Here is a 27,164-nt window from a genome sequence, read left to right on the forward strand (position 1 = left end):
AATAATAATAGCAAGATTTAATAATGATAATAATAATAGTAACGATTATAATTATATTAAAAACATTGAAATATAAACAATAAATGGCAAAATATTAAAGTAAAATAAACTCACGTGATACAGGAGGAGTCGTCCACATGAACCCACAGTAATCTACAACAAATCATCAGTAATAACAACATAAACAATCAATATTAATATAGTCACGTATACAGTATATCTCCTTTTAATACATTATAATTATAAGTGTTATATAACATTAGCACATTAGCTGTGATTAATTCTGATTAATTCTGATTAGTTTTATAATTAAATGTTTTAATGTTTTTACTGTAATAATCAGAACAGCAGCGTCCGGTGTGGAAACAGTCGCTGGTGCAGGAACAGGTTTTCAGATCATAACCACAGTTTCCCCAACAGGAACTGACTAAAGAAAAGAGAATTAAAATAAATAATTAATAACTGATAATTAATGTTGATTCTTCAGCTTTTGTTGCTTTTACTTTTATTCTGAAAAAAAAATCTTTTTTATTTTTCATTCAGCTGTAAAATTCATTTAGAATAATTAGCTGAATTATTAATCATCCTAAACTATTCAGAGATGCAGGTCAGACTGAGAGAAAATTGTGTTTTAAAATAAATATAAATAGCAAATAAATTTTAAATGACTTTATTTTTATTTACTGTAAATAACAATTAAAGTTCCTAAACTTTTCTGAAACCTTCATTTAAGACGGCGTGAGCATCAGTATCAGTAATAAACATCATCAATCATTAATATAATAAAGTGAGAATAAATATATATAAATATATAAAATATAAATAATGACAATGATTTATTAATATTTATATTTAATATTAAACTCTACCTGCTTCTTCTGTTGTACTCGGTGGTTCAGCTGTCGTCTCATAATCATAATCTCAAAAAACAGAAACATTTATTCATTTTCATCATTAATTCACTCACACCTGTAAGGGTAAATCAGAGCAGCCAATCCATCTTCTGCATGTTTTTGGGATGTGGGAGGAAACCACAGGGAGAACATGCCAAACTATGTTATATAAGACAGTGACTGGAACCTGGAATCAAACCCACATCCTCAGGATCTGTGTTGCTATGCTGCACCTCCACGTTTGCCATTAATTGAAACATGAAACATGAATATTATGAGAAGAATTGAAATCAGAGTAAACAGCAGAACTTACATGTGGTGAAAGCTGCTGTTCTGAGGAACACAAGCGAGCTGAAGAGCAGTAGTACCACTCCGAAATCCATCCTGCCTCGTCTACTCACCTACACCTGCAGCAAGCTTTAAATCTCCAGAGAGCAAAAGTAAATGCACCCCTCATGATGTCATCATGTCCTGGAATCAGCAGTAAATCATCTAGACCAGGATCATGATCATGAGAAACCATCAGCTGCAAACCACAGATAACAATTATTACTGAGCCTGGAGTCACATATTTATTAAAATTATTATATAATCATTATTATTCACATTGTTAAAACTGTAATGTTTAAACTGTATTAAATCATTTCAACACTGGATTATTTTTACCCTAAATGTAAATTAGACATTTTAACATGTATTATTATTATTATTATTATTATTATTATTATTACCATTATTACTATTATTATTATTATATTTATTATTGTTATTATTATTATTATTATTATTACTATATCTATTATTATTATTATTATTATTGTTATTATTATTATTATTATTATTACTATATCTATTATTATTATTATTACTATATCTATTATTATTATTATTATTATTGTTATTATTGTTTTATTGTTATTATTATTATTATTATTATATTTATTATTGTTATTATTATTATTATTATTATTATTATTATTATTATTACTATATCTATTATTATTATTATTATTATTATTATTACTATATCTATTATTATTATTATTATTATTATTATTGTTATTATTATTATTATTATTACTATATCTATTATTATTATTATTGTTATTATTGTTATTATTGTTATTACTGTTATTATTATTATTGTTATTATTGTTATTATTATTATTATTATTATTGTTATTATTATTATTGTTATTATTGTTATTATTATTATTATTATTATTGTTATTATTATTATTATTATTATTGTTATTATTATTATTGTTATTATTGTTATTATTGTTATTATTATTATTGTTATTATTGTTATTATTATTATTATTATTATTATTATTATTGTTATTGTTATTATTATTATTATTATTATTATTATTATATTACTACTATGTATTTTTTTCAGTGATTTCTGTTCTGTTTTAAATCTGTGAGGTTAAATGTAATAATTTGTGTTGTTTATATAAACATTAGCAGTATGTGCTTTATCCTGATCAGGGTGCTGGTGGATCCAGAGCCTGCAGGTGTGAATATTTAGAAGTTTAAGGAAGTTCAAGGTCTTTATTGATTCAGGTAGTTTATGATGTTTAATCTTTTATTATCTCGGTTTCACATTTATAATCCAACAGCAATAAAATCCAGATGTGCAAAACAGACTGGTTTCCCAAACGCTTCCCAAATCTAACATGTTATTAATGATTATCTAGAGGTTCACCTCTTCATCATCTCAGCTCTTCATCATCTCACCTCTACATCATCTCACCTCTTTATCCTCTCAGCTCTTCATCCTCTTACTTCTTCATCATCTCACCTCTTCATCCTCTCACTTCTTCATCATCTCACCTCTTCATCATCTCAGCTCTTCATCATCTCACCTCTACATCATCTCACCTCTTCATCATCTCACCTCTTCATCCTCTTACTTCTTCATCATCTCACCTCTTCATCATCTCACCTCTACATCATCTCACCTCTTCATCCTCTCACTTCTTCATTATCTCACCTCTTCATCATCTCACCTCTTCATCATCTCACCTCTACATCATCTCACCTCTTCATCCTCTCACTTCATCATCTCACCTCTTCATCATCTCACCTCTTCATCATCTCACCTCTACATCATCTCACCTCTTCATCATCTCACCTCTACATCATCTCACCTCTTCACCTGCTTAAACAGCTTTACTGGTTTTTTAGTCCTTGCTGGTTTGGTGGTTTAGCTGCTTTGTAACAGTTAAACAGATAAAATCAGTAAAACTCTAACCAAAACTCTAACCAAAACTCTAACCAAAACTCTAACCTAAATTCTAACCAAAACTCTAACCAAAACTCTAACCTAAATTCTAAAACCATTAAACATGTTCATGTTTCTCACAACTATATTTATGTTTGTTTTAAAATGTCTAAAAACGGATTTCAAAGTAAATAAATAATTAGATGTAAAATAATTAATTAACACCACAAAATCTAATTGTTCATTTCAGACAGTAATAATAATAACAATAACAACAACAATAATAATAATAATAATAGTAATAATATAATAATATAATGCTACTACTACTAATAATAATATAATAATAATAATAACAATAATATAATAATATAATAATAATATAATTATAATGATAATATAATAATAATAATAATAACAATAATATAATAATATAATAATAATAATAATAATAATATAATTATAATGATAATATAATAATAATAATAATAATAATAGTATCGATTGATCTTTTGAGCTGAAGCACAATCATCCACCAGGGGGCGCTAAAGTTCTTATATCTTGGAAATACATTTAAAATAAACTCGCATTCATCAAGAACAAACTTCACTTAAACAGGAAGCAGAAAATAAAATACAGGAAGTGGTGATTAGTGTGAATGTCATGTTCACTAAACCTTCATATCATTCGTACAGATCCATAATTTCCATAAATCAACTGAAAGGTCAAGATCATAATACACGATTCTACTGAGCATCACTTTATTTCACTCGGTTCTGGACGTTGTTGACGTGTGTAAATAGTCTTCACTTGTATTTGTGGATTTACACCTACCAGGCATAACATTATAACCACTGAGAGGTGAAGTGAATAACACTGATCATCTCTTCATCATGGCACCTGCTAGTGGGGGGGGGGGGGGGGGGGGGGTATATTAGGCAGCAAGTGAACATTTTATCCTCAAAGTTGATGTCAGAAGCAGGAAAAATGAGCGAGCGTGAGGATCTGAGGACCAAATTGTGACGGCTAGACGACTGGGTCAGAGCATCTCCAAAACTGCAGCTCTTGTGGGGTGTGTCCCGGTCTGCAGTGGTCAGTATCTATCAAAAGTGCTCCAAGAAAGGAACAGTGGTAAACCGGCGACAGGGTCATGGGGGACCAACACAATATTAAAAGGTGGTCATAATGTTATGCCTGATCTGTGTAATTATTAAATGTTTATTAAAGACAGATTATTGAAGTGTTTGTGTGCTAATTTTACATCACTGAAACATGCTGGTTTAATGCAGCACTGACTGATTCAATATAACAAACAGTCAGTACTGGTTTAAATGTCCTGAATCTGTAATGATATTGTGCACTGTTGGGGGTAAAATGAATCTAATTCCACCATTGCTTGTTAATAAAAGGCTCTTAATAAACTCTTGGATTATTCACTAATGTACTCTCTGGCCTTGATCCATCCTTGCTTAAACATCACTAGATCTTTCCTGGATGATGTTTAGAAGATGTTTCAGGCACCAATTTTAGTTAATGAAGACAAAAAATATTAATAAAAACATTAAAAGTGTAATTACAATGACTATGATGATTTCTGTTTTCATTATATTTCACTACCTGTCCCATCTTTTCTTTTATTAGGGTTTGTATATCGTGGTCGCTGGAATTGGATTAAAATCAGTCCTGGACTTTTGTGTGACCCTGAGACCCCACATCATGTTTTATATAAAACCAGGATTCATTAGTTGAACTTTATTGTAGAATAAATGTCTATAAATATTTGTATCTTTTGTGTCTTACACACAATTCTAAAACTATCTCAAACAATTTGACTACATTTAGTAAAACAATTTCATTTCTTTTGTTTCACTAAAGTTTAAATCTTCACCAACATTTTTATCTTTTCATAAGAACATTTAATTAAAATGATTTACTTTGATTCTGTGTTTGAGTGCAGAATTATTCTGTAGATTTGAAAGATTCTCAATTATTTACATCAAATATCCTGATGAAGCTCAAACAACTGAAATGAGAATTTTATCCACTGAACAAATAGAACAAAAGTATTAAAACAATCAGGATAATTTTAGGATTAACCTTTAATTTCTCACTTTGTTTCTGAGCTTCATCATTAAAAACGTGTTATTTTATTTACTTCATCATTCATTTATTTTTTCATTTCTGGTGATTTATCAGCACTAAATATTTATAATCATTTATAATCACTGATGAGGAATTGTTACAGGTTACAAACTGTACAAATAACATCACAGAACTTCCTCCACCAGCTCACTGATCATCTGAGCTGCTGCGTGCTGAGGCTGGCACAGGGTGGCACAGCTAAACGGTTCGTGGTCATTTTTAGGTTTCTGAAATTCTGGGATCAGTTCTTACTTTCAGGAGTTTGGCAGGTTCTTCTAGTGTTTGTGTAAAGTTCTTCCAAAAACTTTGGTTTCGTTTCACCCTCTAAAATATGCGAAAGGTGAGTTGGCTGCTCTAAATTGCCCCGGATGTTAGTGATTAAATGTCTGTGTGATTGAGTTGTGATTTAAACATCCAGTCACAGAAACAGAACCGAATTTAAATTCAAAATAATGATGGGCATGAAACACAGTGCTGTGCAAAAGTTTGTGCACCCCTGAATTAAACGCGTTTTGTACCGAGAGTTCTGCACATTTTAATGCACATTTACTGTTTATTTAACTAATTCAATCATTATTAATAAAATAAATAAACTGTGGGTTGTGGAATGAGTGCAGAGTTTCTCTCCAGCTGATCTTAACATCACTGATATTATTAAAATGTGTTCTTTGTAGAGGATTTATTCACTAAATCTGATTGGTGAGTAGAGGTGTAGGGGGCGGGATCACACACACACACACTCTGCTCTGTGTAAGACGGAATGAATCGGTACTCGGTGTATCAGTATGATGTCGGTGTGGTGGTGGTGGTGGTGGTGCTGCACGGCGCTCGCGCTCTCCTCTCTCTCCCCGGTTTCAGGCGAAGGGCGGCGGCTCGGTAAGCGCGCGCTGCTGGGTGCGTGTCCCGCGCGCTGCGATCAGTCCCGCTGTCCCGCGCACCCGCGCCGCTGCTCCACCGAGCTCGTGCTGGACGCGTGCGGCTGCTGCGCGGTGTGCGCGTCCGCTGAGGGAGACGGGTGCGCGCGCAGCGGCGGCGCGCGGCGCCTCGGGGACCCGGTGTGCGCGCGCGGGCTGCTGTGCGTGCCGCGGCCGGCCACGCGCGTCCCTGGTGGCGGCGGCGTGATTGGAGGAGGGGGAGTGTGCGCGTGCCCGAGCGAGGAGCCCGCGTGCGGCAGCGACGGAGTCTCGTACCGGAGCGCGTGCGAGCTGAAGCGCGTCACCGAGCGCGCGCAGGAGCTGCAGCAGTCGCCCGTGCTGCTCGCGCGCAAAGGTGCGTGCACGGAGGTCGGTAAGTGGGCGCGCGCACCGGCACCAGGTTCTCATTTCAACTCCTGAGAGTCACTTCAGATTTTTATTAAACCTTAGATTTATTTGATTAATTAATTTTATTATCAGTCTGATTAAATTTACTGATTATTTTGTTATTTTAAAATGATTTATTCTGTCAGTAACAAACTTTGGTTCTAACAGAGCTTCAGCAGATTTGTGTTCTTGGACTGTTGTACTTAAACTAGAGTAATGAAATGTTTACTTTGGAAGCTCTTCTGTAAGTCGCTCTGGATAAGAGTGTCTGCTAAATGCTGTAAATGTAAATGTAAATATAAATCTAAATGTAAATAACAGTAGTTAAATGTAGAACTTCTGAGATGCTAAACACAGCCACCCAATAAAGATGTGGAAGGTGAATTAGCTGCTCTAAACTAACACCGAGAGTGAATCAGTGAGTGAACCAGTGAGTGAGTGAATTAGTGATAGCAGGGCAGTGATAGCTCAGTGGTTAAGGTACTGGACTAGTAAACAGAAGGTTGCCAGTTCAAGCCCCGCCACCACCAAGTGGCCACTGTTGGGTCCCTGATTGCTCATCATGTTCAGCTCATTGTGTAAGTCACTTTGGATATTTCAGCTAAATGCTGAAAATGTAAAGGTAAAAAATAAGTGAATCAGTAAGTCAAGTCAACTTTATTTATATAGCACTTTTTACAATAGACATTGTCTCAAAGCAACTTTACAAAATCCAGGACCAACAGATACAAAAACCCCTGTTGAGCAAGCCGAGGGCGACTCTGGCAAGGAAAAACTCCCTGAAAATTACAGGAAGAAACCTTGAGAGGAACCAGACTCAGCAGGGCCCGTCCTATTAGCCAATTGGCCTATAATTAGATAAAACATGTGGATCAAGATTAGGTTTTTTAATCAGGGGTTTAATAACAGCACTTTTAAACAGTTTAGGTACGTATCCAAGGCTAAGGGATGCATTGATTAATGTAAGCAGGGGCTCTACAATAGCTGGGAGTAAATCTTTAAGTAAACGAGTTGGAACAGGATCGAGTATACACGATGATGACTTCGATGATTTAATCATTAGTGAGTGAATCAGTGAATTAATGAGTGAATCAGTGAGTGAGTGAATCAGTGAGTGAGTGAATCAGTGAATTAATGAGTGAATCAGAATCCAAATGTGTTTACATTCACATGGGCTCTGTCTCAATCCACAAACCTTTACTACATAGTGCAGTAACCACACACTGCTGCTACTCATTATTAATACTACGTATATTGCCTTCAGTATGTTAATATGTAGTGTTAAGTATGTGGCGGCACTGTGGTTCGGTGGGTAGCACTGTAAATAAGTACAAGTCAGCTTAAATGCTTAGTAAAAAGGTGATGAAGGTTTTTAATCGTTTTTTAAAGACAGCAAGAGTTTCAGATGTTCGGACAGACAAAGGAAGTTCATTCCACCATTTGGGTGCCAATACAGAGATCTTTAAGATCCAGTTTACCAGTGTAATTAGACATAATTAGAAATGCTCTCAGTAAACGAAACTCTGATTGTAATCAGACTCACTAATCACTTCCAAATCACTTCCTTCTGACTGCTGTTAAACTCAAGTGTTTTTAAATGATTTTTCCACCTGCACACGTTTGGGTGTGTGTTAGCTTAGGGGCAGCGGTAGTTCAGTGACTGTAAGGTATCTGACTTGTAATCACTAGGGGGCAAGTCGTAGCCTAGTGGTTAAGGTACTGGACTAGTAACCAAAAGGTCATTGGTTCAAGCCCCACCACTGCCAGGTTGCTGCTGTTGGGCCCTTGAGCAAAGCTATTAACCCACATACTGTAACTGTAATGTAAGTCGCTTTGGATAAAGGCGTATGCTAAATGCCAAAAATGTTATTGTAATCAGAAGGTTGCTTGTTCAAACCCCACCACAGCCAGGTTTTCACTGTTGGGCTCCTGAGGCCCTGAACCTCAAATGCTTGGATTGTATTCAGTCACTATTGTAATTCTGTCTGGATAAAAGCGTCCAGTAAATGCGGTAATGTGTGTGTGTGTGTGTGTGTGTGTGTGTGTGTGCGCGTTTAAAGTATTTATGAGTTTAAGGCGAAGAACAGCAGCCAAGTTAGATTTTTCTCTCTCTCTCTCTCTCTCTCTCTCTCTCTCTCTCTCTCTCTCTCTCTCACACACACACACACACACTGTTCTGGGTTCATTTTGGAAAGGGGTGTACTTTTCCTGGTTGAAGTGTTATTAAATCCCGCTGTTGGTTTTGGGCTCTGTCCCAAATGCAGATGTTCAGATGTAGCGCTCTAATGTGAGTGTGTAAATCCAGCAGTTTGTGCAGATGTTGTCGTGTGAATCAGTGAGTGTGTTTACATGAACACCAATAATCAATCATGTGATTCTTCATGTTTATTTAAACAGTGTAATTAAAACTCTGTAGATTAAAAACATTTATTTAATCTACTTCATTTATTCATCTGATGCTTCATGTTCTAATAAACTGGAAACATGATTCAAACCACAAGTTGAATTTATTAGAATGGAAACTCGGGATTATTTTTACATTATTACATGATTATTTTAGTGTTTCTTCTAAATCACACCAGAAATATTTGGGATTTGCACATGTAGGTGTTTAAAAGCTCTATGATTCTGTTCCTCATCTGATTGGACATCATTTATCATGTGACAGAGTTAAATTAGACATTAGACTGGTGTTTGTGCTGGTGTTTAGTTCAGTTTAGTATCGTGCATATGGGCGGCACGGTGGCTAAGTGGGTAGCACTGTCGCCTCACAGCAAGAAGGTCCTGGGTTCAATCCCAGGTGGGGAGGTCCGGGTCCTTTCTGTGTGGAGTTTGCATGTTCTCCCCGTGTCTGCGTGGGTTTCCTTTGGGTGCTCCGGTTTCCTCCCACAGTCCAAAGACATGCAAGTGAGGTGAATTGGAGACACTAAATTGTCCATGACTGTGTCGATATAACCTCGTGAACTGATGAGTCTTGTGTAATGAGTAACTACCGTTCCTGTCATGAATGTAACCAAAGTGTAAAACATGACGTTGAAATCCTAATAAACAAACAAACAAACAAACATATCGTCCATATAAATCTGAAAAATGTCAAGCAAAAGAAAAAAATTAAACCACAGTGGTAAACAGAATAAAAAATCTTTATGATGTTGTGAATAAAAGCATGATTAGTTGGTGTGTTTGTGATTTTGTTCACGCTGTAGGAAGTGAATCTTACAGAATCACTAAATCTGCATGACGTTTAACTTTGATTTCCTCTCATCATCATGTTGTGGGTCTGTAATGTTTCAGCTGTGATGTTGGAAATGTGCGGCCTGTTTTTTTATTTATTTTTTTATAAAAATGGACAAATTAACGTAAATGATCAGAAACTAATTATGTGAATAGAACAGAAACCGGGCCGACATCATGTATAGACACAAACGTACTTATTTTTGTCTTATATTCCATCCAGCCCTTGAGGAAGTGAGGCAGCTGCTCCAGCTCGTCTGCAGACTTGTTGGATAATTATACAAAACAATATATCCTTTTTATATTTATATACTTAATATACTTAATTATTACTGTTGCTTTCTGTTGTATATGGCTAATAATCTATATTTAATAGTTTACTTTTACAATCTCTTCTTGGAACATTCAAGGACTATATTCCTCAACATTTGGTTTTAAAAGCTGAAATTTAGATTTTTTTACATGCATTTCTGGCCAAGACATTATCATACTAATTGAAACATGGTGTAAAGATAACACCAACACTCACTGTCCCCCAAATTACAGGGAAATTCTGCTGCCCTCTATAAAACAAAGCAATATAAAACATGGTAGAGACTCCGGGGGGGGGGGGGGGGGGGTTATAATATGGTATAAGGATAATTTATCATCATATTTGTCAGAAACCAAAAGACATTAAACTAGGGTTGGGCGGTATGACGATATTACCGTATACCGCGGTATTTAAAAATGGTGACGGTATTCAAAAATGGTGACGGTATTTTTTAAATGTGAAGCCCCAAATTTCTGCTTCAGGTTTACCTTGAAAACTGAGACTTTAGGACATGCGCGCATCCACAGTGAGGGAGGGGGGGGAGGGGTAGGCGGTTGGAGCTCGCTGATTGGCTGTGGGGTGCTCACTGGTGATAACACAGAGAGACGAGTGAAGAGCCACACTGGCTAGCGTTAGCTGTGAGCTAACAAGCAGAAACTGAAAAACGGCTCGTCTTTTAATTTTTCAAAATCAACATTTTTTATCAGTTCAACCGGAAATGAACACGAGCGCGTGCATGCGCGGACATGTACTTATTTACTAAATATATCTTCAGTGTAAATCGAGCACAAGTGTTGAGAAAAAGGAGCAAACAGTAATAATAACGTTACGCCCAATCCGCTGTTCTGACTCTCATCTGCCATAGATTTTCCTGCCTATGTAAGAACTATTTTTTCCTAAATAAAAGCGCTATATTAAGAAAAAAGAATGTCTCACCTGTCGTGTAATTTGAATTATAAAATATATTGTCTGGCCCTTTAGGAATGTTAAGCGCACTATAGGGCGTAGGGAGCGAGTGTGTAGGGAAGAGATCGGATTTGTACCGTTTCCGTGTTCGTGTTTTGCACTGAGCTTGTGTGACATGTAAAGTAGCGTTCTCGTTAACCACTCAAATGTTTGGACTTTGAATTATTTTAACATTATTTTACATCACCGTCATCGCAACATGAACATTTACATTCATATTTTTTGTTACGGTATAGAACTTAATTCTGGATTACAGGCATAACTAATCGTACACGTTCATACACTTTTAAGAAATATCTGTAACTATAAACTAAGCAGTTAACTTTTGAAATATATTGAACTGTGTAGCTGCTATTATTCTGTTTTGTGTGGGCAGAGAGAGATTACAATACCAAAATATTATGTGTTAATGTTTGTTAAAGTGTAATTGATACACATGCATTTATACTTATGCGTATTTATTATAGATCAGACAAGATAAGCAATGTTTGACGTTCAGATTGTTAAATCTTTTTATAATAAAACATTGAAATATTGTAATTACACTCGTGTGTACACTGTAAAGTTTGTCCGCGACACCCCCCCCCAATCCCATATTTAAACAAACATATTTAAACAAACCTCCATCAACTTCAGCACTATCTGCTCTCAAAGAAACAGTCCTGACCACGCCCTGAACAGGAATGGTAAAGAGCTAGTGCACCTCTGTCGATCCTCAGGTCTGTATATTCTTAACGGTAGGATCCGAGGGGACTCTTTAGGGAGGTTTACATACTGTTCAGCTCTTGGAGCTAGTGTAGTCGACTATGCGATCACTGACATGGACCCCTCCACTATTAGTGCGTTCACTGTCAGACCACAACTCCCACTTTCTGATCACTGTCAAATCAATGTTTATCTTAAACGACTCAGTCAGCATCAAACCATGAAATATGAGCCCTGCAAAACATCCCAGTTAAACCGAACATTCAGATGGAATCATGACAGCGAAGCTAAATTTAAATCTGCTGTTGGTTCCTCAAAAATCATTAATCATATTAACAGTTTTTTATTAGAATCATTTGAATTAAACCAATCAGGTGTTGATAGAGCTGTTTCACAAATTAATGGAATATATTATAAATCCGCTAAAATTGCAGGTCTCAATTTTATAAACACCAACTTGTCTCCTACTCTATTTAATATCTATATCAATGATTTAGCGGTGTTATTGGAGCGATCTGCAAATCCCGGCCTGACACTAAATAAAACGGAAGTTAAATTTCTCCTCTATGCGGATGACCTGGTGCTGCTGTCGCCCACAGAAAAGGGGCTTCAGCAGCATCTGGATCTGCTGGAGAAGTTCTGTCAGACCTGGGCCCTGACAGTAAAGCCTGATAAATCTAAAATCATGATCTTCCAAAAGAAAGCCAGATCTCATGAGAGCAGATACACTTTCAATCTAGGAGACACCGCCCTAGACCACACCCTTTTTTATGATTACCTGGGGCTCAAAATCAGCGCCTCAGGAGGCTTCGGTCTGGCAGTGGATGCACTGAAAGAGAAGGCCTGCAGAGCCCTCTATTCAATTCAAAACAAATTCATCAAGATTCACGTCCCAATTGGATCTTTGACAGTATAATCCTGCCCATTGCGCTATACGGTAGTGAAGTATGGGGTCCACCCAGTCATCATGACTACACTAGATGGGACGAGCATCCCACTGAAGTCCTGCATGCAGAATTCTGCAGAATGATTTTACATGTACAAAGAAAAACCCCAACCAACGCATGCAGGGCTGAATTAGGCCGATACCCATTAATTATTAATATAAAAAAAAGAGCCCTTAAATTCTGGATGCACCTAAAATCCAGTCCCACAACAAGCCTGCAGTTTCAGGCACTCCAATCCCAAGAGCTCTACCCTGAAAAGAGTCCCCTGTGTCAGCTGGTCCAGAGACTGACCAATACACTGACCCCTAACAACCCTAACTCTCTGACCAGCACTGCTTCCCAAACACCAATCAGAATCACCCAAATTATCAAACACCTCAAAAACACTTATCTGGAACATTGGAGAACCCAAACTCAATCCCAAAACAGACTAAACTGCTATCTGACCCTAAAACATGAATACAACCTGGCCACGTATCTCCTCACTGTCCGAGATACGAAGCAGAGACAGATCCTCACCAAATACAGACTGAGTGACCACAGCCTGGCCATCGAGAGAGGCAGGTTAAAAAAGTCCTGGATCCCCAGAGAGGAGAGACTGTGTGGTCACTGCAGGACAGGTGAGGTTGAGACAGAGGTGCACTTCCTTCTAAACTGCCCAAAATTCACAACAATTAGACACAAATATTTTGATCAGTTTGGAAGAGAGGTGAGCGGCTTCAGAACGCTGACAGAGAGCCAGAAACTGGCCATTATATTAGGAGAGGGACCATCAGCCTCCACTGCAGCCAAATATGTACAGGAGTGTCACACACTCCGGGACAGTGAGTGAAACACCAGATCACCCCCCCCCTCCCCCCCCCCACCCCCCCCCCCCCACACACACCTAGATTTCTGAATTGAGATCATCTGGTGGTAATTGCTCATATAATTGTTCAAAGTGTTCTCTCTCTCTCTCTCTCTCTCTCTCTCTCTCTCTCTCTCTCTCTCAGAAATGATGATTCACTGATCATGTGAAACTGGTATATTACAGTTTTGGTGGACTGGACCTGAACTGGTATTAGAAACACTGCAGAAAATCTCTACTCTTCTGCACAACATGCTTACTTAAGAATAATCAGTTAAAACCATTTAAATGTTTGTTTATTTAATTTTAGTCTACCGTTTATTTACTGTTGACATTCTGTCTTACTGTAACTGCCTTTACCATCCTCATTGTTCTAAATTTAAGCTGTACTGCTGGGAAGGCCAGACGGGCGGTAGGACAGATCAGCACTTTAACAATAAAAGAGTGAAGCACTGAATGAAAGTGAAAGTATAATTTGATGTTAGTTTATAAATAATGATAATTGAGGGTTACAATGTTGAAATTGTTTTAGTAAGATGTCACTTCACCAACTGAAGATTAACTAAATTATAGAGGAGAAACAACAAACAACTTCAAACATTTCTAAACACGCCTGAATAAAACATGAAAGAACTCTTAGTGAGTCCATGTGAGAAAGATCGGGCAGCGACCCAACACTTCTGTTAACACTCGCCTCAGTCTCGATCTCCAACGTTTATCAGGTTTAGATGTTATAAATAGATTAGCTGGTGAATTAGACCGTGTTTAAATTGTTTGTGTTTGGACTGATAGTTTAGATATAAAATCTTCCGTCCGTAAGAGCTGAGGACTCTAAACGGTTTAAAATGATGTAAATCAAAAGTTTGGATCCTTTTATGGAATTCAAGGTTTTTTGCATCTTTATTAAAACAGTTCCAGATGAATAAACATTCAAGATGTTCTGGAGACCTGTGGTGGAACAACACCTTGTTTTTTACTTGTAAATTATTTACAGTTCAGCCCATAAACTGGTGGAAATGTGAGAAATGTATCTAAAGTTTTCTGGTTTTCTAAGATTTTGTGTAAAAACTACAATAGGGAGAAAACTGGAGGTTTAAAACATAAAAATTTAAGACAGTAAATTCTCTTCTGCCCTATAGTTTGTTTAAAGTTAAAGTTTCTGATTAACGTCTCTGATGATTCAAACTTCTGATTATGGGACGTGTCAGATCATCATCATCATCATCTTCTTCATCTTTATCTTCATCATTTCCATCAGTGTGTTTAAAGTGAACTCTGTCCTGTTTTAGTTACAGCACCAACAGAAATGGTTTTAAACACCTCATCACAAAGCCACTGCTGTTTATTTCCTTTTTCTTTCCTTCATTTTTCTTTTTCATGGTTTTGTATTTTCTATTTTTGTAGCTGTAAATGACGGCTTTTAGAAATCAACATAAATACAGTAAAATAAAATGACTGGTCTGATCTTCTGTACAGTTTCCAGTTCAGATGATGTCAGAATGTTTGTAGCTCTTGGTAAGAACCGAATGTTCTTATGGTGGCTGAAATCCTTAAGAATGAAAGAAAAGTCAGAACAAATTGTTTTCAGCTTTAATTAGTGAAGCTTTAAGGTCAGAATATTTAAAGTTTTTGTAGGTTAAATGTAAATTGGGTCAGTTGAAATATTCAGGAACCCGATGATGTGTGTGTTACAGTTCAGGAGAAGCCGAGCAGTCTGAGATATAAATACAACTTTATCGCTGATGTAGTGGAGAAAATCGCACCAGCCGTTGTTCATATCGAACTTTTCCGAAAGTAAGTTTGTGATTTTCCACTCATCTCCACAAACCAACTCATAATCGTCTCTGTGTTTGTAGTTTCTGTAAATTGCTCTGGATTAAGGGAGTAAATGACTAAATCTCTTTTGGAATCAGGATGGTTTACAGTTTGAGAGAACGAGCTGTAGCAACTGGTTCAGGATTTATCGTATCTGATGATGGACTGATCGTCACTAACGCCCACGTCATCGCCGATAAGAACCGAGTGAAGGTGGAACTGAAAAATGGAGAATCATACGATGCCAAAATCACAGATATTGATGAGAGACTGGATATCGCTCTGCTGAAGATCGACTGTCCGGTAAGTTAATGTTTACATGTGTGGTGTGTGTAGTGTGAGGTGAGTGTAGTGTGTGTAGTGGGTGGTGTGTGTAGTGTGTAGTGTGAGGTGTATAGTGTGAGGTGTTTAGTGTGGAGTGTGAGGTGAGTGTAGTGTGTGGTGTGTGTAGTGTGGTGTGTGTAGTGTGAGGTGTGTGTAGTGTGGTGTGTGTGTAGTGTGGTGTGTGTAGTGTGTGTGTATAGTGTGAGGTGTGTATTGTGGTGTGTGTAGTGTGTATATAGTGTGAGGTGTGTGTAGTGTGTGTGTAGTGTGTGTATAGTGTGAGGTGTTTAGTGTGGAGTGTGTAGTGTGTGTATAGTGTGAGGTGTGTAGTGTGTGTGAAGTGTGTGTATAGTGTGAGGTGTTTAGTGTGGTGTGTGGAGTGTGTGTATAGTGTGAGGTGTGTGTAGTGTGTGTGTAGTGTGAAGTGTGTGTAGTGTGTGTATAGTGTGAGGTGTTTAGTGTGGAGTGTGTAGTGTGTGTATAGTGTGAGGTGTGTGTAGTGTGTGTATAGTGTGAGGTGTTTAGTGTGGTGTGTGGAGTGTGTGTATAGTGTGAGGTGTTTAGTGTGGAGTGTGATGTGTGTGTAGTGTGTATATAGTGTGAGGTGTGTAGTGTGTGTGAGGTGTGTATTGTGGTGTGTGTGTAGTGTGTGTATAGTGTGAGGTGTGTAGTGTGGTGTGTGTGTATAGTGTGGCGTGTGTAGTGTGGTGTGTGTGTAGTGTGTGTATAGTGTGAGGTGTGTAGTGTGGTGTGTGTAGTGTGTGTATAGTGTGAGGTGTTTGGTGTGGAGTGTGTGTATAGTGTGAGGTGTGTAGTGTGGTGTGTGTGTATAGTGTGGCGTGTGTAGTGTGGTGTTGTAGTGTGTGTATAGTGTGAGGTGTTTAGTGTGGAATGTGAGGTGTGTGTAGTGTGTGTGTAGTGTGTATATAGTGTGAGGTGTGTAGTGTGTATATAGTGTAAGATGTGTAGTGTGGAGTGTGTAGTGTGTGTGTATAGTGTGAGGTGTGTAGTGTGGTGTCTGTGTAGTGTGTGCATAGTGCGAGGTGTGTGGTGTGTGTGTAGTGTGTGCATAGTGTGAGTTGTGTATTGTGTAGTGTGTGTATAGTGTGTGGTGTGTATAGTGTGAGGTGTGTAGTGTGTGTGTATAGTGTGAGGTGTTTAGTGTGGTGTGTGTATAGTGTGAGGTGTGTGTAGTGTGTGTGTAGTGTGTGTATAGTGTGAGGTGTGTGTAGTGTGTGTGTAGTGTGTGTATAGTGTGAGGTGTTTAGTGTGGAGTGTGTAGTGTGTGTAGTGTGAGGTGTGTGTAGTGTGTGTAGTGTGTGTGTAGTGTGTGTATAGTGTGAGGTGTTAAGTGTGGAGTGTGATGTGTGTGTAGTGTGTGTGTAAAGTGTATATAGTGTGAGGTGTATAGTGTGTGTATTGTGGTGTGTATGTAGTGTGTGTATAGTGTGAGGTGTGTAGTGTGGTGTGTGTGTGTATAGTGTGGCGTGTGTAGTGTGGTGTGTGTGTAGTGTGTGTATAGTGTGAGGTGTGTAGTGTGGTGTGTGTGTAGTGTGTGTATAGTGTGAGGTGTTTGGTGTGGAGTGTGTGTATAGTGTGAGGTGTGTAGTGTGGTGTGTGTGTAGTGTGTGTATAGTGTGAGGTGTGTAGTGTGGTGTGTGTGTATAGTGTGGCGTGTGTAGTGTGGTGTGTGTAGTGTGGTGTGTGTAGTGTGTGTATAGTGTGAGGTGTTTAGTTTGGAATGTTAGGTGTGTGTAGTGTGTGTGTAGTGTGTATATAGTGTGAGGTGTGTAGTGTGTATATAGTGTGAGGTGTGTAGTGTGGAGTGTGTAGTGTGTGTGTATAGTGTAAGGTGTGTGGTGTGTGTGTGTAGTGTTTGCATAGTGCGAGGTGTGTAGTGTGGTGTGTGTGTGTAGTGTGTGCATAGTGTGAGTTGTGTATTGTGTAGTGTGTGTATAGTGTGTGGTGTGTATAGTGTGATGTGTGTAGTGTGTGTATAGTGTGAGGTGTTTAGTGTGGTGTGTGGAGTGTGTGTATAGTGTGAGGTGTGTGTGTAGTGTGTGTATAGTGTGAGGTGTGTGTAGTGTGTGTATAGTGTGTGTATAGTGTGAGGTGTTTAGTGTGGAGTGTGTAGTGTCTGTATAGTGTGAGGTGTGTGTAGTGTGTGTGTAGTGTGTGTATAGTGTGAGGTGTTTAGTGTGGTGTGTGGAGTGTGTGTATAGTGTGAGGTGTTTAGTGTGGAGTGTGATGTGTGTGTAGTGTGTATATAGTGTGAGGTGTGTAGTGAGTGTGAGGTGTGTATTGTGGTGTGTGTAGTGTGTGTATAGTGTGAGGTGTGTAGTGTGGTGTGTGTGTATAGTGTGGCGTGTGTAGTGTGGTGTGTGTGTAGTGTGTATAGTGTGAGGTGTGTAGTGTGGTGTGTGTGTAGTGTGTGCATAGTGTGAGTTGTGTATTGTGTAGTGTGTGTATAGTGTGTGGTGTGTATAGTGTGAGGTGTGTAGTGTGTGTATAGTGTGAGGTGTGTAGTGTGTGTATAGTGTGAGGTGTGTATTGTGGTGTGTGTGTAGTGTGTGTATAGTGTGAGGTGTGTATAGTGTGAGGTGTGTAGTGTGTGTATAGTGTGAGGTGTGTATTGTGGTGTGTGTGTAGTGTGTGTGTAGTGTGAGGTGTGTATAGTGTGAGGTGTGTAGTGTGTGTATAGTGTGAGGTGTGTATTGTGGTGTGTGTGTGTAGTGTGTGTATAGTGTGTGTGTGTGTATAGTGTGGCGTTTGTAGTGCGTGTGTAGTGGTGCGCTCTCTATGAACTGGTTGTTTGCCTCCTTTTAAATACATGATTAAGGACAGGAAATGTGCTTCCAGAGGCAGATTTTCTTAAAAGGAACTCCTGTTTCAGGAGGAGGAACCAGCAGCTTCTAGGGTCCTGCTCATAAACCTGGAATGGATGTGACATCACTTCCCATTTTACCAGATTTAAGGCGGGAAGGGTTTAGTTGAGTTGTGTGGAAGTTTGATGGGAACTGGTTGGACTGTAAAGAACATTTGTAAATATTAATAAAAACCCTTTCACTTGCAATCCAGTTTGGCATCTACCCATGACTCTTTTCTGCCTGCCCCTTACATGCAGTGATGATTGCAGTGATGATTACAGTGATGATTACAGTGATGATTACAGTGATGATTGCAGTGATGATTGCAGTGATGATTACAGTGATGATTACAGTGATGATTACAGTGATGATTGCAGTGATGATTGCAGTGATGATTACAGTGATGATTACAGTGATGATTGCAGTGATGATTGCAGTGATGATTACAGTGATGATTACAGTGATGATTACAGTGATGATTACAGTGATGATTGCAGTGATGATTGCAGTGATGATTACAGTGATGATTACAGTGATGATTGCAGTGATGATTGCAGTGATGATTACAGTGATGATTACAGTGATGATTGCAGTGATGATTGCAGTGATGATTACAGTGATGATTACAGTGATGATTACAGTGATGATCGCAGGGATGATTACAGTGATGATTGCAGTGATGATTGCAGTGATGATTGCAGTGATTACAGTGATGATTGCAGTGATGATTGCGGTGATGATTGCGGTGATGATTGCAGTGATGATTGCAGTGATTACAGTGATGATTGCAGTGATGATTACAGTGATGAATGCAGTGATGATTGCAGTGATGATTACAGTGATGATTGCAGTGATGACTACAGTGATGATTACAGTGATGATTGCAGTGATGATTACAGTGATTACAGTGATGATTACAGTGATGACTACAGTGATGATTGCAGTGAAGATTACAGTGATGATTGCAGTGATGATTGCAGTGATGATTACAGTGATGATCACAGTGATTACAGTGATGATTGCAGTGATGATTACAGTGATGATTGCAGTGATGATTACAGTGATGACTACAGTGATGATTACAGTGATGATTGCAGTGATTACAGTGATGATTGCAGTGATGATTACAGTGATGATTGCAGTGAAGATTACAGTGATGATTACAGTGATGATTACAGTGATGATCGCATTGATGATTACAGTGATGATTGCAGTGATGATTGCAGTGATGATTGCAGTGATTACAGTGATGATTGCAGTGATGATTACAGTGATGATTACAGTGATGAATGCAGTGATGATTACAGTGATGATTACAGTGATGATTGCAGTGATGATTACAGTGATGATTGCAGTGATGATTACAGTGATTACAGTGATGATTACAGTGATGACTACAGTGATGATTACAGTGATGATTGCAGTGATGATTACAGTGATTACAGTGATGATTACAGTGATGACTACAGTGATGATTGCAGTGAAGATTACAGTGATGATTGCAGTGATGATTGCAGTGATGATTACAGTGATGATCACAGTGATGATTGATGTGATGTTGATGATTACAGTGCACTGTTGCAGTGAAATCAATGTTTCTACAGATTAATGTTTTATCACACTAACGTGTCTCTATAATTCGGTCCTGGAGGAGGGAAATGAAACCTGATCTGTTTGTGGTGACTGAATGAAGTCATTCATGTTGAAATACTGCATGTATGGAAACACAAACTCAGTACAGTTAGAGTTCAAAGCCAAAACCTCAAACCAGAGTCGTCAGTGCGGTCAAACTTTCCCATAATTCCTCTCAGAGTCTGGAATCCTGCGTCCAAAATCAGCTCAGTGTCCTGACTGAACTCCTCCAGAACAGTTAATGCAGCACAACTGCACAGAACTGAAAATAAACCACTCAAAAGATAAAAATAATATTAAATCAACAATGTTTTTAATTTTTGTATCAGATTTCAGATGATCTTTTACCAACACACACACACACACACACACACACACTTCAACACACTACACACACACTGTACCAAGTCATTAGTGCTTCACATTAGTATGAGTTTAGAGGCTTTAGCAGGAATCTGTCTGAAGTGCTTTGTGGTGTTTCAGATGTTTAATGAGAGAAGAAAAGTAAGAATAATTTAGGTTGGAACCCCTAAGAACGTTTCTCAGATGTTCTGCTTCAGTGTGTTTAACAGCGGTGTGACGTGAAGGATTCATGGTTCCTGTAATTAAATGAAGCTGCTGCTGTAGAGGAATTAGGTTGGAGATCAGTACTGACATGTTTAGGTTGAAGTTCTTGATGATTCTACTGGTGGATGTGAAGCTCTAACTTACACTGGATAAGTACAAGTAATTAACACTAAAACAGAACAGCAAACCCAGCAAAGTCACACCAAAAACTAACAGTAATTTTGGGATCAGCAGTTCAGCACTTAGCTGGAACATCGAGGCAGATTTGGGAGAGTGACTAATATTTCCAGAACAAGTCATAGCCAAAAACATGAGACCTGATTATATCTCTTCATCACAGCACCTGTTAGTGGGGGGGATATATTAGGCAGCAAGTGAACATTTTATCCTCAGAGTTGATGTTAGAAGCAGTAAAAATGGGCGTGAGGATCAGTTTGACGAGAGCCAAATTGTGATGGTTAGACGACTGGGTTAGAGCATCTCCAAAACTGCAGCTCTTGCATACTTACAGAGTGTGCACTAGATTGGAGGAAGTATGCACTACTCGGCCGGTAAAGAAGTACATACTTTCAGTACAGAAGTGTGCAGTATGCACACAACACTGCTACGTACTACATCCGCCATCTTACCAACGTCAAGTGATGACGTGGGGGACGTGATGACGTAATATCACCATAGTTACAGACTCATTACAAACCCCACTCGCCAACATTTTGGATATTTATCGTCTTTTTGTTATTTATTCGTCTTTAAAATTTTTATTTTATTTATCTTACTTACACTTGTAAACAGAGGACTCCGTTTTCCGCGTCTTTCTTGTTTCTTATTCCGCTTCTAACGCCTACGCAGCTCCAGTTGCATTATGGGATACATTAGCGGACCACAAGTGTGCATCGCTTGCATGCTCAAACATGGCTGCCCAATAAGTAGGTCATCCGGGTACTTCTCGCGTACCTTTTTGTGTATACTATGTATTCGGACATACTAACCGCTCTCGCGTACTCATTTCGCGTACTATTGAGTATGGAAGTATGCGATTTCGGACGCAGCTCATGTTTACTGAGTCAGCAACACAAGTGGGTGGGACTAAGGATCACATTTTTTGGTGCAATAAAGTCCCGCCCACCCATTAAAAACATCAACATCTGTATTTAGATGTAAATAATTTACATTGTTTGTGTATTTTGTCATTTTCTACACTAGATGTAAATAAAATCCTAAAAAAGATTAAAACACTAAACATTTAAATGTTAACATTTATTTTCCTGCTTTATCTGAAGCGTTAGACCACAGACTCGGTTCAGACTGTTTTTCTTGTTAGAGGTTTGGAGTAAATCCTGCAATTATTGTTTGAGTACGACCCATAATGCACTGCAGATGAGCGTAGATCAGATTACACAGTGAGTTCTGTTTTCTTACTGTATGTGGGACAGACTGGTGCAGGAATTACTGGCCTGAATGGTTGAACTGGATCTGTTTTACTCATCATGATCAGTCCTGCACCAGTTTCAGTTTGGGTTTATATGCACCCTCGTCCACTTCCCCTTATTATTATTGTTTCTTTCACTTTTTACCGTACAGACCCGACACAGACACGACACAGACACGACACAGACCCGGCACGGTTGCTGCTCGAGTCCTGCATGTGTTCAGCACGCTGGTCGTGTTTTTATTTAGAAGTGAATCTGATTCCTGACGTGAAGTTTAATGTGAGATTTGACATCATATTTAACATCAACAGACTGAAGATTGTGTGAAGTGTTAAATCAGTATTTAATTATTATTATTATTGTTATTATTATTTTATTATTATTATTATTGTTGTTGTTGTTATTATTATTGTTGTTATTATTATTATTTTAATTATTATTGTTATTATTTTTTTTTTTAATTATTATTATTATTATTGTTTTTTAGTTTTTTTTAATTATTATTATTAGATTTATTTTAGCCAAACAAAGCTTTTCCTCACAGAAACAGGATATAACAGGCATAATAATTATGTCATTTCCTTTCATGCAGAATAAACTTCCTGTGCTGAAATTGGGCAGATCAGCTGATCTCAGACCAGGTGAGTTTGTGGTTGCGATCGGCAGTCCATTCTCCCTTCAGAACACCGTAACCACCGGCATCGTCAGCACCACCCAGAGAGGGGGCAGAGAGCTGGGACTGCGCAACTCCGACATGGACTACATCCAGACCGACGCCATCATTAATGTAAGTACACTAAAGTTTCAGTCTTTACAAGCAGAAATGGTTCTTGGTTTTGTTACACAAGTTCTATGCAGAAACGCTGTTGAGTTCTCTGGACCTGAGCTCATCTCATATGGACCAAAGCACAATGGAAATGTGCCAGATGAGTCCAGAATTCAGCTTGTTTTAAGCAAAAATGGACAAGTTGTCCATGCCAAAAACAAAAGGGCCATCCAGACTGTTATCAGTGAAAGGCGCAAAAACGCCAATGTGTCATGGTGGGGTGGGGGGGGTGGGGGTATTAGCGCCACGGCATGGGTGACCTGCATATGTGTGTAATGGTACTACTGACGCAGAGGCGTATGTTGGAATATTAGAGAGAGACATGCTGCCATCAAGGTAACAACTTTGTCCATGATTACCTCAGCAGGACGATGCCACGCCTCATTCTGTACATGGTACAGCAGGGTGGCTACATAAAGACTGCTGTGCAAGAAGCAAACAAACATACAAAACTCACAGATAAATGACCTCTGGAGGGATCAAACCCAGTTTCTCAGGATCCATGTTGTGGCACCCACAGTAGCTTAGCTACTGGACTTAGTTACTGGACTAGTGACCAAAAGGTTGCCAGGTCAAGCCTCACTACTGTCAAGTTGCCACCGCTGGGCCCCTGAGTGAGGCCCTTAACCCCAAAGTTGCTTTCATCAGCCAAATGCTGCAAATATAAATGTTGATGACGTGAACATGCAGACTGGGCAGAAGCGGTCAGATTATTTTGCACCAGTAGGGGGCGCAATGATCAGAAACGTTACAGTGCTACCCTGATCTATTCAGTTCAGCATTTAATAATGTTTATCTGTGTATCTATGCAGAATGTTTTTATTCATCTAATAAAGAACATGAAGTCGTAACTTTTAACAGCTTCAAACTTTTAAATCTTTTTAATTGTTATTAAAAATTTTCTCTTTTTTCGTCCCTGTTAAACAGTATGGAAACTCAGGAGGACCTCTGGTTAATCTGGTAAAAAGTTATTGTTTATAAATTGTTATTGTTATGATTTTTTTTTTTTATTATTATTGTAATTATTAATGTATACATTCTAAGGGTAATTTTGTTACATCTGGCAACATCAATCATAGTGGCATGCCCAGGTTTCCAGTGCACATAGTAAAATGTGTAAGACTGATTTTCTACACATTTATCTTTTACTCTGTAATTATTATTATTGTGTTTCTCTCTCTAATAAGAATATTTAGCCTGAATTATATTATTATATTCTATTTCTGTTTATATAATAATGTTTAAATCTTCTTTTTTCACCCAGTAAATTACCCAGAAAAAACTATAAACTGTCAGTAAGTTAATTTCTAGGTGGCGCTAGTGTGCTAACATACAACAATATTCACACCGTATTTACATTTTGATGACACACACATCACAGACGTTTTAGTGTAGAAATAAAATGATTTTATTGTTTTCTGATTTACAGGATGGTGAGGTGATCGGAATTAATACTTTGAAAGTAACTGCAGGAATCTCCTTCGCAATTCCCTCCGATAAAATCAAACAATTCCTCACCGAATCGTACAGCAGGCAGGCCAGAGGTCATAAAAATAATTCTATATACGATTAAAATTGTGTATTTTTAGATAAGACTTTATTGATCCCGTTAGGGGAAATTAACTTTTTAATCAGGGAAGTGATTACAATCAGCTCTTAATTCTCTTCAGGTCGTGTAACAGCTAAGAAGAAATATATCGGGATCCGGATGATGACGCTGACCCCCGAGTGAGTGGCTGAAATCTCTATAAATGAGGCTGTAGCACATGTATATTATAATACAGTGAGATTATTAGTTCACGCTGAACAACGTGTTTGCTTTATAGAATTTTATTAAAATATACAATTATTTTTGTGATGATTAACTATAAACTGTAGTTAGAATATATTCTGTTCCTCTCACATTAGTAACCATGAATCACAACTTCAATTCTCTCTGAATTTCTTCTCAGGTTGGGAAAAGAACTGAAACAGAAGCTGGGTGATTTTCCGGACGTTACGTCTGGTGCCTACGTTGTTGAGGTCATCAGTAAAACTCCTGCTGCAGTGTAAGTACAAAATATTTTATGTTTTTAATGTGAGTAATTATCTACTTTATACGTCTGTAATAACAACATGACAGTTTGTGGTAGGTTTAGAGAATCTGAACTAAACTTTAATTTGATTTCCTAGAATCTCTTTCACGTCTTCATGGTTGCTGTACGATGCAGTTTAGTTTGTTTAGTTTAGGTTTATTATTTATTATAATTGGATTCTTTATTATTATTAATATGTAATTATGTTAACTATTTGTAATGTTCTCTCTCTCTCTGCAGTGGTGGGATGAAGGAGAATGACGTTATTATTTCAGTAAATGGTGAGCGGATTAGTACAGCGGCGGATGTGAGCACCATCATTAACTCTCACGTTGTTTTACAAATTGTTGTTCGACGTGGTAATGAAGACGTTCTGCTCAATGTCATTCCCATAGAGATTGACCCTTGACCCCTACTCTTTGTTAATGGACTAACTGAACTGAGCTAAAGTTACTCCCACCAATCAGAGATGAGCTTCATATATTTAGATTTATTATATTTTACTGTTTTCTTGAAAAGTTTATTATTAGACTAAATGTTTAAAACATTTAAATGATCTTAAATGAAATATAATTCAAATAATAAGTTCTCAGCGTAAGCATGCACAGCAACGTGAATAAAAACTATATTAAAAAATATATTTATTATACAATCATTTGTTTTGTTGTTTATTATTATGATAAATAAAAGTAAAATGTTGCACCAGTTTTGTTTATCTTTGTTTATCTTTTGTTTCGAATTATTTTAATCAGAGTATCATGAGTTTGTCATTAATAATAATAATAATAATAATGTTTCAGAAAATTCTTCTTCATATATACTGTATATGTGTGTGTGTGTGTGTGTGTGTGTGTACAGTGCTGTAAAAGTATTTGCTCCCACCTGATTTTTGCTCATTGGTCACATTCATTAAAAACCTGTATCACCCGTGTGAAAAAGTAATTGCCCTCCTAAACCTAATACCTGCTTGTTCCATCCTTGACAGCAACGACTGTGATCAAGCGTTTGTGATACTCTGGATGAGTTTTTAAAGATAGATATACTTTATTTGTCATATATACATATACAGGTGTACAGTACAATGAAATTTCAGGGTCAGCCATCGTACGGCGCCCCCTGGAGCAGACAGGGTTAAGGGCCTTGCTCAAGGACCCAACAGTGGCTACATTTCTGTGGAGAAATTTTGTTCCGCTCTTCCCTTCCTCTTCTCTCATTTTAATTCATCTACCCTGAAGGGTTTTTCAGCATGAGCTGCTCATTTAAGGTCTCACAGCATCTCAAAGGGATTCAAGTCAGGATCTCAAAACCTTTCAGAGTGGGCTTGTTTGTGTGCTTCAGATCAGCGTCTGGACTAGAGCTGGGGGTCACAAACTGACTGGTGGATGTTCTCCATCAGGATATTCTGATAGCAGTTCTACATATGCAGGACTCATGGCTCTATCAATAATGACATTACCGCCACCATGTTTCACTGTTGGTATGTTCTTATGCTTCTTAGCTTTGTGCCACATGTAACTGAACTCATGTCTTGCAAAATGTTCCACCTTTGACAGATCGGTTCACAGAATTTTATTCCAAAAGTCCTGAGGATCATCTAGATGTTTTTAGCAAATGTGAGATAAGCTTTAATGTTCTTTTTGGTCAGCAGTGGTTTGTGCCTCTCATGGACGCTGTTTTTGCTGCGCTGTATGACGTAGAGACAAAATTCTTATTTCCCTTATTACTTGTCTGAAGCCATAGAGAACCATATAGCTCTGTTCACTTATTTTAGTTTAATAATAATAATAATAATAATAATAGCAAGAATTATTATTGTTGTAAATATACAATATATATATAATTATTCATTAGTAATGATGGTGTAAAGTATCTGTAGAAAAGCAGAACAACAATTCATTATTTTGCAGCAATAAATGTAATGTTAAGAAAAATATTTTTGTGGTTTTTATTTGTAGTTAAATAAAGACGTTAGAATTTGGACCAATCAGATATCACGGTCTCATCCGGGTAATCAGCTTTATAAATCTAGTTTTCCTCGCTATGTATAGAC

General features: G+C 37.7%; 1 protein-coding gene across 1 annotated transcript; it reads left to right on the top strand.

Moving 5' to 3' along the window:
- The first annotated feature begins 601 nt into the window (after positions 1-601).
- Positions 602-25,811, top strand: LOC134324875 (serine protease HTRA1A-like). Its single transcript, XM_063006755.1, has 11 exons — positions 602-607; positions 2,669-3,077; positions 6,124-6,552; positions 15,273-15,372; positions 15,492-15,696; positions 22,806-23,000; positions 23,967-23,999; positions 24,469-24,583; positions 24,710-24,767; positions 24,992-25,087; positions 25,355-25,811. The coding sequence occupies exons 1-11, from the start codon at positions 602-604 to the stop codon at positions 25,521-25,523; spliced, it is 1,815 nt and encodes a 604-aa protein (XP_062862825.1). The 3' UTR covers positions 25,524-25,811.
- The last annotated feature ends 1,353 nt before the right edge of the window (positions 25,812-27,164 follow it).

This window comes from Trichomycterus rosablanca, chromosome 13 (genome assembly GCF_030014385.1).
Source record: "Trichomycterus rosablanca isolate fTriRos1 chromosome 13, fTriRos1.hap1, whole genome shotgun sequence".
NCBI lineage: Eukaryota > Metazoa > Chordata > Actinopteri > Siluriformes > Trichomycteridae > Trichomycterus > Trichomycterus rosablanca.

Bases quoted from the DNA above. Each gene is read 5' to 3' on its own strand.
- LOC134324875 (XM_063006755.1), top strand. The intron at 15,697-22,805 runs GTAAGTTAATGT...CCTTTCATGCAG, and splicing joins TGCTGAAGATCGACTGTCCG to AATAAACTTCCTGTGCTGAA. The intron at 24,000-24,468 runs GTAAAAAGTTAT...TCTGATTTACAG, and splicing joins GAGGACCTCTGGTTAATCTG to GATGGTGAGGTGATCGGAAT.